Source organism: Salmo salar, chromosome ssa12 (genome assembly GCF_905237065.1).
Source record: "Salmo salar chromosome ssa12, Ssal_v3.1, whole genome shotgun sequence".
Lineage (NCBI taxonomy): Eukaryota > Metazoa > Chordata > Actinopteri > Salmoniformes > Salmonidae > Salmo > Salmo salar.
This window is the reverse complement of record NC_059453.1, coordinates 22202298-22216946: the sequence shown is the minus strand read 5'-3', so window position 1 is coordinate 22216946 and position 14649 is coordinate 22202298. Positions and strand designations below refer to the sequence as shown.

Sequence of the window (14649 nt, the reverse complement as noted above, 5' to 3'; positions counted from 1 at the left end):
CTGCTTAGATCTGGTGACTGAATGCATGTGAACAGAGTCTTAGATGGTGTCATTGTAGACATATAGAGAGACTTTGGTTCTTCTACTGTACCGGTTTCCTTCATGAGGGAGATTGACTCCTCCTTGCGCTCGTCGTACACCCTGGTTCCTGCCACCTCACGCAGCAGCTTCAGACGCTGGGAATCAGGGGCTGTAGCCATCTGGTTAATCTGGATACATGATAAAGAGAAGAAACACACATGAACGATACCCATGTATAACTTACGTATAAAGTGATCTGGATACAGGATAAAGAGAGGAAACATATGAAAGGTATCCTATGTATAAAGTTATATGGTTGATCTGGATACATGATGAATCTAATTTTATTTGTCACATGCGCCGAATACAACAGGTGTAGACCTTACAGTGAAATGCTTACTTACAAGGCCTTAACCAACAATGCAGTTAAGAAAAATACCTACAAAAAAAAGAAATAAAAGTAACAAATAATTAAAGAGCAGCAGTAAAATAACAATTGCAAGGCTATACAGGGGGTGCCGGTACAGGAGTCAATGTGCGGGGGCACCGGTTAGTCGAGGTAATAAGTACATGTAGGTAGAGTTAATAATAGAGTAGCAGCAACATAAAGATGGGGGGGGGCGCAAATAGTCTGGGTAGCCATTTGGGAGACGAAACATATTAAAGGTATTCTTTGTATAATTTATGTAGAAAGTTATATGGTTGTTCTGGACACAGATTACGGACAAGGGAAAACATGTTATCTAAGATATCATTGTATGAGACGTTGGGTTGTATGAACAGATATTTAGTCAGCACAGTGGTGCAAAGAAACATGTTTGCAGCAAATAACCAATGAATGTTGCACAACGGAGCCTGTTTAGAGCATATGTTCATAGTGCCGTCTTACCTTGCCCTGCTTGACGATGTAGTAGGGGTTACTACGGGAGAAACCAGCACTCTCCAAGAGGTTCATGACGTCATTTTTACTGGAACAAAATCAACATACATGATTACTGATTAGATGATGATTACATATTCAAACAGAGAGGCAATTTTCGATCTTTGCTCAGTCACAACAAACGTGTAGTCAACAGACACTTACGTCACCATCTTCTTGTCTAAGAAGTACTGGTCCTTCTTGGCGCCGATGACACGGCGGAGGGACACCTCCTCTTTGTCGATCTGGAGGGAGAGTGAATTTATTGACCAACGAACGGAGAGATATCAAACTAAACATGACTGACTAAATAGTCAAAGGTGACAATCATGTTTGGTGAGAATCTTACCGGCAACCTGTTGTCAGAATTGTCAAATATAATCTCCACAAAAGCTGAGATGACACGAGGACCAGTTCCCTCCTGCAGTGACAGGGAATAACATTGTTATAACAGTGTTATGGGTTTAACAACAGACTGAGGATTATATAATATCCATGAATGTTAGTATAACTTCCACTACTTACATGGAGCAAGGCCAGGCGCTGTTCGGGGCGAAGATGGCTGAACTCATCGCTGAGCACAAACTGAATGGCTGAAAGAAAAAAAAAAAATGTGTTTTTGTTATATACAGCAAATAAATGCATCACCATTTTTTATATTCTTCTAATTTCATATGGTAGAAAACATCAGAAGAGGACAGGGGAGAGCACGCACGTACCGTAGAAAAAGTTACTTTTTCCAGATCCATTTCTTCCCACTGTGAGAAAACAACATACAGGGAGGGAAATGTCAGTCAATCAATGGATGGAAAGGCAGCAGCCCATTGTTTCCTCTACCTACATCGTGATGTGTTGTTGATGATTAAAGATAGCTAGAGGTTTTGGGAGAGAGTAAACTTTGCAGAATCTCACCGATGACATTGGACTTTGGACTGAAAGGATCCACCACAGTCTGGTCCCTGTAACTTCGGAACCCCTGGATGATGACCTGAGAGCATAAGAAGGGAAGTGCAACTGCTATCACAAATCTGAAATGATCCAAGCTTGCTAGTTACAGCACCATTGCATTGAATTAACGATTCAGACATCCACCAATAGTTTATTTTCACAGGATGTTGAAATTAGCTGCCAGCAATTGCTAGCCAGCTAGCTTGTTAGCTATGTCAATAGTCAAACTAATGTTATGCAAGCTGGATGGGGCAGTATCTTCCGAGCTAGCTTAGCTAATAACAAACAACGTTATCTTAATAGCTAGCTAATGTGACTACTTTATGAACAGCTTGTCTTGATAGCTAACTGGCAAGATAATTAGCTTCCCTAACTAGTTACGTTAGCTGGATTGAAGAAAGTTACCACATATTGCTAGCTACTATAACGTTAGCTAGCGACTAGCATCACCACTACTAGTATCTGAGCTAACTAGCCTACTGACAGACATGGTCCAGAATTGTTTGCAATCCGGCACATGAAAATTGTTGTAGATTACTTTTCTAAGTGCAGTATTGTAGACTATATCCAGCTAGCTAGCTACATGTACATTTTAATTTATTTACAGTACTTCTTAGCTAAAGCTAGCTATCTGGCTAGGCCGCAAGCATCATTTTCATAGATCGGGTCGTATGGAGCTCACGCCGCTAGTTTACCTGTTTGATGTACATGGTCGCCTAATCAGGAACTTTCCTCAGAAAGCAAAACAAACAACTTCAATAAATACCCCTTCTCCTTCAATAAAGGGAAGGTGGGCCTTTAAAGTGATTATTGTGAATATTTGTTCAAAATGCATGTATCCAAGTTTGTTGAAATATCCTGCCGAAAGAGAAACAACAAGGAAAATGGCGTCACGAGCGGGATGAAATGGAACAGTCAATAATGAGAAAAGAGGGGGAGCGTAGATATTTAGATTAATTAATATTAGATACGATCGAAATATAAAATGTTACTCGTTTACCCGTTGAAATATCAATATACAAAGGATATTTATAAATGTGAACTTGATTCATACAAGTACATACAACATATTTATTATTAGTATTCTGTTTTATCACATACCCATTATTTGTACTTGGTATGGTCCTCATGCGTGAGATTGTTGGACGTCAAAGAGCTGACAGAGAAAGTATATTTTGGTACAGTATTTAAAACTGAAATACTGTATTTTGAAAAACTGTATTTTCTTCGCCAAACGAAGGACTGAGGGAGGGATATTTAAACACGAGAGAGAAGAAACAGGCCACCCATTCTTATAATCGTTTCCTAAATGTGACACTGAATGAAAATGTTTTTTTTTTTAATATATATATATATATATATTTTTTTACCTTATTTTAACTAGGCAAGTCTAAGCATGCCTGGTCAACAATGCTTCTGTATCATTAATTAACTAAAAATTGCTAAAATGTAGTCATCATAGACTACATTTGTGGGCGTGTCCATGCATGCATTTCAAAGTCAGTGGCCAGTGGAGTGTTCTAGTTTGGATCTCTATCTTGTTAGGTCGCTGCAGGTGTCACTGTTGCCTAATGCTAATCTCTTGGCCTAGCCTACTGCTGTATGGTTATGTATCCATTGTCCTAATTATGCATATGTGTCAGAAGAGGCTGGTGGGAGGAGGTATAGGAGGATGGGCTCATTTTAATGGCTGGAATGGAATCAAAGGAATGGTATCAAACATGTTTGATTCCATTTATTCCATTCTAGTCTTTAAAATGAGCCTGTCCTCCTATAACTCCTCCCACCAACTTCCACTGATTACTTTGTTACTGCATTTGAAATACGGTTCAAATAATGATTGTGATCGATCAATCAATCAAATTAATTTATAAAGCCCTTCTTACATCAACTGATGTCACAAAGTGCTGTACAGAAACCCTGCCTAAAACCCAAAACAGCAAGCAATGCAGGCACGGTGGCTAGAAAAAACTCCCTAGAAAGGCCAGAATCTAGGAAGAAACCTAGAGAGGAACCAGGCTATGAGGGGTGGCCAGTGCTCTTCTGGCTGTGCTGGGTGGAGATTATAACAGAACATGGCCAAGATGTTCAAATGTTCATAGATGACCAGCAGGGTCAAATAATAATAATCACAGTGGTTGTCGAGGGTGCAACAGGTCAGCACCTCAGGAGTAAATGTCAGTTGGCTTTTCATAGCCAATCATTGAGAGTATTTCTACCGCTCCTGCTGTCTCTAGAGAGTTGAAAACAGCATGTCTGGGACAGGTAGCACGTCCGGTGAACAGGTCAGGGTTCCATAGCTGCAGGCAGAACAGTTGAAACTGGAGCAGCAGCAGGGCCAGGTGGACTGGGACAGCAAGGAGAAAGAAAGAAAGAAAGAAAGAAAGAAAGAAAGAAAGAAAGAAAGAAAGAAAGAAAGAAAGAAAGAAAGAAAGAGAGAATTAGAGAGAGCATACTTAAATTCACACAGGACACTGGATAAGACAGGAGAAATACTCCAGATATAACAGACTGACCCTAGCCCCCCGACACAAACAACTGCAGCATAAATACTGGGGGCTGAGACAGGAGGGGTCGGGAGACACTGTGGCCCTGTCCGACGATACCCCCGAACATGTCCAAACAGGCAGGATATAACCCCACCCACTTTGCCAAAGCACAGTCCCCACACCACTAGAGGGATATCTTCAACCACCAACTTACCATCCTGAGACAAGGACGAGTATAGCCCACAAAGATCTCCGCCACGGCACAACCCAAGGAGGGGCGCCAACCCAGACAGGAAGATCACGTCAGTGACTCAACCCACTCAAGTGACGCACCCCTCTTAGGGACGGTTTATTGATTGGCAATATTTGATGTTGTATGTTGTGTTGTGCATGTTGCTGTGGCCAAAGACAGATTCCGGTGGCAGAAGATTGTTGTGGCCTATATGTCCCACCCGGGACTAAGAAAGGCTTAATAGTTGTAAGTAGTAGCACATGTTGCCCTGTGGAGGCTTGTGGGAGGTGCTATAGGAGGACTAAACACCTCCCTCTGCAACTGGATCCTGGACTTCCTGACGGGCCGCCCCCAGGGGGTAAGGGTAGGTAACAACACATCTGCCACGCTGATCCTCAACATTGGAGCCCCTCAGGGGTGCGTGCTCAGTCCCCTCCTGTACTCCCTGTTCACCCACGACTGCATGGCCAGGCACGACTCCAACACCATCATTAAGTTTGCAGACGACACAACAGTGGTAGGCCTGATCACTGACAATGACGAGACAGCCTATAGGGAGGAGGTCAGAGACCTGGCCGGGTGGTGCCAGAATAACAACCTATCCCTCAACGTAATCAAGACAAAGGAGATGATTGTGGGCTACAGGAAAAGGAGGACCGAGCATGCCCCCATTCTCATCGACGAGGCTGTTGTGGAGCAGGTTGAGAGCTTCAAATTCCTTGGTGTCCACATCACCAACAAACTAGAATGGTCCAAACACACCAAGACAGTTGTGAAGAGGGCACGACAAAGCCTATTCCCCCTCAGAAAACGACAAAGATTTGGCATGGGTCCTCAGTTCCTCAAAAGGTTCTACAGCTGCAACATCGAGAGCATCCTGACTGGTTGCATCACTGCCTGGTACGGCAACTGCTCAGCCCCTGACTGCAAGGCACTACAGAGGGTAGTGCATATGGCCCAGTACATCACTGGGGCTAAATTGCCTGCCATCCAGGACCTCTATACCAGGCGGTGTCAGAGGAAGGCCCTAAAAATTGTCAAAGACTCCAGCCACCCCAGTCATAGACTGTTCTCTCTGCTACCGCATGGCAACCGGTATCCGAGCACCAAGTCTAGGACCAAAAGGCTTCTCAACAGCTTTTACCCCCAAGCCATAAGACTCCTGAACAGCTAATCAAACAGCTACCCGGACTATGCATTGTGTCCCACCTGTTGTATTCGGCGTACATGACAAATAAACTTTGATTTGATTTGACAGGCTCATTGTAATGGCTGGAATGGAATTAATGGAACAGAGTCAAACCTAGTTTCCATATCCTTTACAATGAGCCTGTCGTTCTATAACTCCTCTCACCAGCCTCCATATATATATATATATATATATATAAATAAAACATGGCTTTATAGGGCCTCATATATATATATATATATATATATATATATATATATATATATATATATATATATATATATATATATATATATATATATATATCACAATTGTATTCTTATAAGGTTCATATTTGAGAAAAAGAGAACATGAACACAAAGGTACTTTTTGGTGGAAACATTTATTGGCATCCACATTTGTATTTAGAAAAAACACAGACAATCAGACGGACAAGATGTAACAAATAAATTAGGTTAAAATGCCTTGATGCGGCATGTGAATAGGCAAAACATCACATTATCAACCTAAGGCATGTATTGCAGTAGTCTTTGTGGTTTCACGCTGCAGTTCAAAGTTCAAACAAAGACTGTAGTCTGAATTTCAGGGACTTTTCCCAACTTGAATGAAAAATCCCATATAGACGATCAACGCAATATCTTCTCTCAGTCTTTGTTTCTGTCAGCCGTTCCACTTCGTTACTGGCTTGTGCCAGCACCAGACAAATAGAGCATTTTATTTGTATTTTGTTATTGTTATTTTTCAAGTATTCTGAGACCTACTAACAGTCACATCTTAAGGCAGTGCAGTTATGGGGCTCAATTTAAAATGGCGGAGTGGAGGAGTCTGAAGAGGCATGGGGGTGAGGAAGGAGGTAGGGAGGGGGGCGAAAACTGTGGAAGGTTCAAAGTCAAAGTTATTTTTGTTGAATGTGAACTCTTTCGAACTCCCAAAGAAGGAGACCGTCTCTTTACCGATGCAACAGGGCGTGGCGGGTTCGATGGCGGTTTCGGGGGTCGTTGCCGCGGTAATAGGTGTCGAAGACAGGATCTCAGACTCGAACTGCAGCAGCTGGCCCATGAAGCTGAAGTTGGGCGAGATGAGGGAGCGGCGCTGTTTGATGATGTCAAAGGCCTCTTCGAGCTGTAGCCGCTTGGTACTCATGATATAGGCCAGACAGATGGTCGGGGAGCGGGAGATGCCCGCCTCACAGTGCACCAGGACTCTGCCCCCTGTCTGCTTCACACCATCTGGAGAGGAGACAAAATGGTAACATTTACGTTAATGACATGATAAACATGAGCTATATTACATTGTTACATTTGGTCAGAAATGGAGTATGGCCACGTAGCCACTTACACTGTGTAACTCAAATATAGAAGAATTGAATAGGATAACTGCATCCTAGAATAGAACCACTCTGGCTAAATTCTCACAGGAAACAAGTGCTGTCAGAGCTATTTTAGTTTGTGAACGCAGAGATTGAATCCTGTTCTTCAGTGTCTAATCATCACCTGCCTCCCCACCCCTTCGCTCTTCCTCTCTTCTCGCCCACACAGAACCTATAAGAGCCCTGCTGCCACTCAGTCACCACTCTCCCATTAGAAACACACACTGTGGCAGGGCTGACTGACTCACCCTGCACAGCTGCACACGAGACCATGTCTCTCTCTCTCCTACGTGCCTGTGGGGGAGCTGAGCAGTACTATACTAAGTTCACCACGGCTGGGAGAGGAGGGAACTTATTCTCCTTCAGTATTACATGCACTTCCTCCACACTCTATCTGACACACACACACACAAACCTAGATTCTCTCTATCTGTGTCACACACACACACACACATGTATGAGCCACCGGGGGGGAACAGCCAGCGATGGTTTCTGACAGCTCCGATCCTGTGAAAACTGAATGAATGAATCATTAAGCTGCTCCCATCTGGAGTGCTGGGAGGCTTTCTGAGAGGCAGCTAGAGAGCCTGGGGGTGTTTTAATGACCCATCCTCTGGCTAATGGCACCCTATTCCCTACATATTGCACTACTTTTGACTGGGACTCATATGGCTCTGGTTACATGTAGTGCACTATATAGGGAATAGGGTGCCTAAAGATGTTCTTGACTGCTGTTTTTATCCTCTGTTTCCAGCTAAATGGTTGACAGTAGAATATTCTACCTCCACCACATTGAATTCATCCAGAGATTCGGGGAATTGGGATGTGTCTTCTTCATAAAGAGAAACAAGCCTATTGTTCTAGATTTGGATGCAATGAGTGAATATTTGAACACTCCCTGTATATAGCTCCACATTGATCTGGTACTGGTACTCCCTGTATATAGCTCCACATTGATCTGGTACTGGTACTCCCTGTATATAGCTCCACATTGATCTGGTACTGGTACTCCCTGTAAATAGCTCCACATTGACCTGGTACAGGTACTCCCTGTATATAGCTCCACATTGATCTGGTACTGGTACTCCCTGTATATAGCTCCACATTGATCTGGTACTGGTACTCCCTGTATATAGCTCCACATTGATCTGGTACTGGTACTCCCTGTATATAGCTCCACATTGATCTGGTACTGGTACTCCCTGTATATAGCTCCACATTGATCTGGTACTGGTACTCCCTGTATATAGCTCCACATTGATCTGGTACTGGTACTCCCTGTATATAGCTCCACATTGATCTGGTACTGGTACTCCCTGTATATAGCTCCACATTGATCTGGTACTGGTACTCCCTGTATATAGCTCCACATTGATCTGGTACTGGTACTCCCTGTATATAGCCCCACATTGATCTGGTACTGGTACTCCCTGTATATAGCTCCACATTGATCTGGTACTGGTACTCCCTGTATATAGCTCCACATTGATCTGGTACTGGTACTCCCTGTATATAGCTCCACATTGATCTGGTACTGGTACTCCCTGTATATAGCTCCACATTGATCTGGTACTGGTACTCCCTGTATATAGCCCCACATTGACCTGGTACAGGTACTCCCTGTATATAGCTCCACATTGATCTGGTACTGGTACTCCCTGTATATAGCCCCACATTGACCTGGTACAGGTACTCCCTGTATATAGCTCCATTCTTGTGTATTTTATTGTATTCCTCTTGTGTTAGTTACTATTTCATTTTGTATAATTATTTTTAAACTCTGCGTCGTTGGGAAAGGTTCGTATGCAAGCATTTCACTGTACAGTATACACCAATTGTATTTGGCGCATGTGATAAATCCAGTTTGATTTTATTTAATTGAAGATTGTTTTTTTCAAGGAGACATCCTCTGTTAAGATTCAGCCATGGGCTGAGAAGGACACCTCTTTGTCTTACGAAATGCTTACGGGCTTAGGCAAAGACGCTTAAATGTGGGGGCTTAAAACAAAGAAGAACAACAGCAACACCTCCACCATTGATACAGGTCAGGTGAGGCCTCCATGGTGGGTGAGAATGAGATTCAAGCTTGTCCTCGGCTGTGCCTGGATATTATATTTATAAATAGAAGTGCAGGCTGCTCAACATCTTTGTGAGCGCTATTATCCAACACTTCAAGCCTCTTTCTATCACACATTCACTCTCTGTTCCCTCAAGGCTCTGTCTCTGAACACATGCATCATGGTTGAGTTCCTTTGGTACCAAACAGAAGAAAAATGACTGAAACACTACCTGAAGTTGACCAATAAATGCTTGTTTTCATTTTCTGTTGCGAAACATTTCGCTACGGTTTGCCCTAATGAATATGACCCAGATAAACAATAACTAAACAACCTTTGTGTACCTTTGTGTCTGTGAACACAGCCTCCCTCCTTCAAAAACCCTCCACCCACCATTAGTGAGTAAGGCTAGCTAACAACATTTGTCACACAGACAAACTGACTGAGTGAACTGACCACACCCGATAATAACCCGCAATAAAGCCACTAGCCGAGATTAACTGTGAGCCGGGAGGCAATGACGGCATTGCAGAGAATCTCTTTTTAAACTTAAAATGGGGGAGGATGAGAGAGAGGTGGAGGGAGGGGTAGGAGAGGGAGGAGGATGAGAGAGAGGTGGAGGGAGGGGTAGGGGAGGGAGGAGGATGAGAGAGAGGTGGAGGGAGGGGTAGGGGAGGGAGGAGGATGAGAGAGAGGTGGAGGGAGGGGTAGGGGAGGGAGGAAGGGAGTGAGGAGAGGGGGAGGGAGCACACAGAAGCTGTTCTCTGAATGAAGCCAATCTGGGGATTTGTGAAAGGAGAGGAGAGAGAGAGAGAGAGAGAGAGAGAGAGAGAGAGAGAGAGAGAGAGAGAGAGAGAAATGGAAGGAAGGCAGATGAGGCTAACAGATTAGTGAGAGGTTGTTGCATGTCCTCCTTTTAGACTGGCGGGGGGGGGGGGAGTGAAGCCATGAACTATTCTAATTGAGTTGCCCCATCCCCTCTGTTAATGGACTTGGAATCCTATCTTTTCCATGAGAGAAGAAGAAAAAAGAAAAGAGCAGAGAAGAAATCTGAAAAAAAGGAGAAGAGAGCAGGGAAAAAAAGAGAACAAAATGTCCAGACCACGACACTCACCAATGAACTGGAAGGCCTCTTGGAAATGTGAGCTGATATCTGCTGTGACGTTGTCCTCCACCGGGATCCACTTGTAGTCGTAGTGGCCCTTGGAAGGCCTGGTGTCCCTCCTGGAGACATTCAGCAGGGCTGTGACTCCAAGGTCACTCAGATAGTCCTGCCTGGAGGCATGGTAGGCACTGCCCAGGTACAGGAAAGGAAGGATCTCCACAGGCTTGCCCTGAAGAGAGAGGGTAGATAATAAAGGGGGGGAGATATTAGACATAAGAACTGCAGAGTGTGTGAGCCAAGATAGAGGGGAGACACAACAAAGTGATATTAAATCTGTGAGCGGTAGAGACAGAGTGTGGCAGAGATACAGCACATGACACACAGGGTTTCCTAAAGACACAACAATGGGCGGGTAGAGTTCAAATACAGATGTAGGATCTTAATTTGAGCCAGTTTTCTACAGCAGGAAAATAATCCTGCAGCAACAGGAAATATTAATTATTATGTGGATTATTATAAATGGATATTTTTGTAGGGGTTGATACATTTTTCACAAGGGAAAATCAAGTTTGAAATTTCAAAGTGGAAATTACAAACTTCAGAAACCTTTTTTAAAACCTCAAATACACTACAAAGTTATTCTGCAACAGAGTGGTCAAATTAAGATCCTACACCTTTAGTACATACATCAATAGAGATACTGAGAGGTATGTACGGTGCAAGACGCAATAGTACATTTTCTGTACTGTAAACAGATTGTGTTAGCCTATCATGATGGTGTAAGAGGTAGGGATAAGGTCAGGGATGAAAAGGTTATAAAAGGACTTTTGATGTCAGCTGGGGGTCTCTGACTAGTGGCCATCTTCTCTTGATGACTGGGATGCAGTGAAGGTCAAAGCTAATACCAAGCGTGTGTCGGAGAGAATGTTGAATGGTGGAGGCCACTGTTTTGAGAATGGTCAGTAACATATCTGACTCCATAGACAAAATATTATCCTTATGAATGTACAGCTGTACATTTAAGATCAGCTAGACAATATGTGCCTTTTATAATCCTATGAGTAGGCGTTTTGTTTTTGATGTCTTTCCTTGAATGAAACTAAATGTGCTCTATAAAGTCCACAAATATCTCTGAACATACAGTACATTCGGCTATATGAATCTATTTTGAATTGCCAAGAAGACAGTATGACTAAACCCAGTACAGAACAGTCATTCTTATCTAACAGGGATATTCCACTCAGTCAAAAACCCTGCAGCCTGAACCCTAAACCCCAGCCCAACCTAGGGGAAGTGGCTAGCCACCTAACCATGAAAGAATAGGCAGCAGGCTAAAAAAGGAAGTTGTTTTCGTTTCCATACCTGATCGTAATCTGGTTTGAGGTTGGAGCTCAGTTTCTCACAGAATAGGGTGTTACTCGGCCCGCATTTCCCGGTTTCGGTTCCGTTGTTCTGGTCGACCCCGACGGGATTCACGACCTCAGTGCAAAGTTCAGGGTACTGGCCATGGAAGTTTTCAAACCCCCCTGGTAAATACACAGAACAATACAAAATACATTTAATACTTTAATGAAATTCAATAGCCTACAATTGAATGTATTCCATCAGGGGAAATGTTAAAATAAATTATACACCAAAGACAGCTTTGTCTGACTTGCCTAGTTAAATAAAGGTTAAATAAAACATTGAAAAATGATTAAATGTTTATTTGTGCGTCATGAATGTCAGCATTTGCCAACTAGATTTAGGCCTCATACTAGGCCGTGAAAACGATGTGCTTATAATGGATTATAACGTCATATAACCTTATTCTAACGTCGTAATTCATCTGCGTTTCAATTAAAATAATCAATTTAGGTCTATGAGTACAAGGTGACAATCTGACAGACTTTAAATGAAAGGTTCTGACACATAGTCGAAAGGAAGAGGTATACATGTTCGAAACGAATGATAGAAAATGTATGCTTTCCTTGTGAACATTCACACATAGAACATTCTCAGAACAACCAGTCATGAAGTTCTCGAGTTCTCTTTCGAGCCTTTCGCGCACTGACTCATCTGGACTACTTTGACGCTCACATTACATTTATCTCTTCGAGAGCTCGACCGGAGAAGTGTATTGCTCAAATGACAAGGTTGCTACAACACGGTCAAATAAAACAATGACTTTGCGTCATAGGTCAGTCCATGGAAAACAATACCAAGGCCTTTTAAATTTGTTTGTTGATTTGAAGATATGGGGATATGGGTCAGTTTTCTAAACAAAAAGGGAGGATGTTTTATAAGGCATATTGAATGTCAACCATTTCATGTTATTATCTTCAAAATATAGTTTTCATAATAGCATAATTTATTAGCGTAGCCAATCGGTTATAATAAACATTGTGTTCAAGTGGCTTCAGACAGTGAATTAGCCCTGGACACTTAGTGAAAAAGTTACCCAGACAAACTTATAATGGATTTCGAGTTTTATAGTCCAATGATTTCAGAATTTTGTAACAATTCTCACCTTTTAGGAAACAGATGTTTGTCCCACTCGCCAGATTATTGAGCGTGTTAATCACTATCTGTGCGATACTGTCCTTTTTCAGTTTCTGCCAGTGAGGAGCTCGGTCATCAAGAACTACCACTGCCGATATGCTCCCCTCTCGCAGCCGTAACAGGGCTTTCTCATCCGGGATGACAAACTGAAGAGGTACCGGCCCTCCTCTGGATCTCCGGACAACAACCGAGTTCAGGTTGGCATTGACAGAGCCTTTGATATTAGAGTTCGAGAACGAAAAATAAGGTCGACAATCCACAATGAGAGAAGTTCCACATTCCTTCCTGATAATCTTCTTGAGGCGACGGCAATCTATGCTTGAGACTTTCATGTTTGCCTCTAAAAGTGTGTATTATTTTATAAGCAATTACTGTATACGGGCCGTCAGAGACGAGTACACTGAACGCGCCCTAGTGAACCTGGTAGTTGCTTAGATTTCCTCCAAGGGGGATACCGTCGGATCGGTTTTATATCGACGGAACCTCCGGCCCGTGACATCACGAACCATATATGGACACCGACAAGTATGATCAAAAGAGAGCCTGCCCACACCGCAGAATTGACTACGTCCTAACCGTTCTACCCCGCTCTGTCGGGGGTGAAGTGAATTTATGCTCTCAGTTTGACTTAACTATTACTCATGGCTATCCAAACGTTTCGTTCTCATGTTTATACTGCCCATCCAAGGAACCATAACAACAGCATTCTTCAAGGAAATACTATGAATGCCTCTCATATTTCAGTAGACATTAGAATATTATCCGTGTTATCATGAACTAACAATATATGAAATGCCCCCTGCCCCAATAGAGACTAAAGGTAGACTATTGACTCTATACAATAGAAATACAATTTAGATTACATTTCTATAATTTCTATACTCTATACACCTGACCTCACCACCACCAGCCCACTGATAGCCTATAGGCCTATGAATCAGGAAACTAAATCAATGATTGACAGAATAGTCAGAGAAAGAGAGAGGATTATATTGGACTATGTAGCCTATTGACTAAAGCAAGATAAACTTCTGTCTGTTATTCCATGTTTAGCCGACTGTTTTAGCCAATATCTGCTGGTTGTAATATCATTATGGGCTAATGGGGCTTAAATGTCATGCTACTGGACTCATGATATCCACTTTGGAGGGGACAATTACATGAAATTTTCTCAAGAGCAATTCCTGAGGGGGACACCAAAAGTAGTGCTGTAACACATAGCCTACATTGTAATATGGTAAATGTATATTGAGGAACCAAAGAAATAAGGTGTTTGCCGTACTCCTAACTACCGGTACCCAAAACTACACAACTAATCACAACAGCAATACCATTGCCTTTAACAAATCTTAGTTCAGTCACCAGTTTAAGTTGAGAGTGGGGGTATCCATGGCATTTTTCAATTATGTTCCTATTTTACAAGTCAAAAAAATGTAGAACCTTTTTTCTACCTGGCTGGCTGGCTGGCTACACACACACACAGTGTGTAGGTTATTTACAGTAGGAGATGGGCTTCTATCATCTTCAATCATTCTATTTGGGCTTCGATCTAAAAGGTAGCTAGCAAATGTGAAACGGATTAAAATGACAAGAGTTGACAGCTGTATGAGTTCACCATTTACACAACATATGCTGCAACCTTTTGTAATTTTAATAGTTTGTTTCATATTGTCTGGCTTCCAACAATAGCTGAATTTGCAAAGCTAGCGAGCACCAATTCAGTTTCAGTGGTGTTTGCTATAATCTTTGCTACCCGGGTTAAATAAAGGTGAAATAAAA

General features: G+C 42.5%; 2 protein-coding genes across 2 annotated transcripts in view; both read right to left on the bottom strand.

The window, feature by feature from the left end:
* The window catches only part of LOC106564479 (structural maintenance of chromosomes protein 3), a 28342-nt gene extending 25529 nt beyond the window's left edge, over positions 1–2813 (bottom strand). The window contains exons 1-8 of the mRNA XM_045691039.1: positions 2584–2813; positions 1853–1928; positions 1660–1698; positions 1466–1533; positions 1290–1361; positions 1106–1185; positions 911–989; positions 92–209 (exon numbers count right to left, since the gene is read on the bottom strand). Of these exons, the coding sequence (XP_045546995.1) occupies positions 92–209; positions 911–989; positions 1106–1185; positions 1290–1361; positions 1466–1533; positions 1660–1698; positions 1853–1928; positions 2584–2598 (547 nt within the window). The 5' untranslated portion in view covers positions 2599–2813. The remainder of the gene's footprint in view (positions 1–91; positions 210–910; positions 990–1105; positions 1186–1289; positions 1362–1465; positions 1534–1659; positions 1699–1852; positions 1929–2583) is intronic.
* Positions 2814–6161: 3348 nt separating this feature from the next.
* LOC106564480 (dual specificity protein phosphatase 5) lies at positions 6162–13326 on the bottom strand. Its single transcript, XM_014130596.2, has 4 exons — positions 12839–13326; positions 11692–11855; positions 10339–10558; positions 6162–7027 (listed from the first exon to the last, which is right to left on the bottom strand). The coding sequence occupies exons 1-4, from the start codon at positions 13200–13202 to the stop codon at positions 6573–6575; spliced, it is 1203 nt and encodes a 400-aa protein (XP_013986071.1). The 5' UTR covers positions 13203–13326; the 3' UTR covers positions 6162–6572.
* Positions 13327–14649: the final 1323 nt, after the last annotated feature.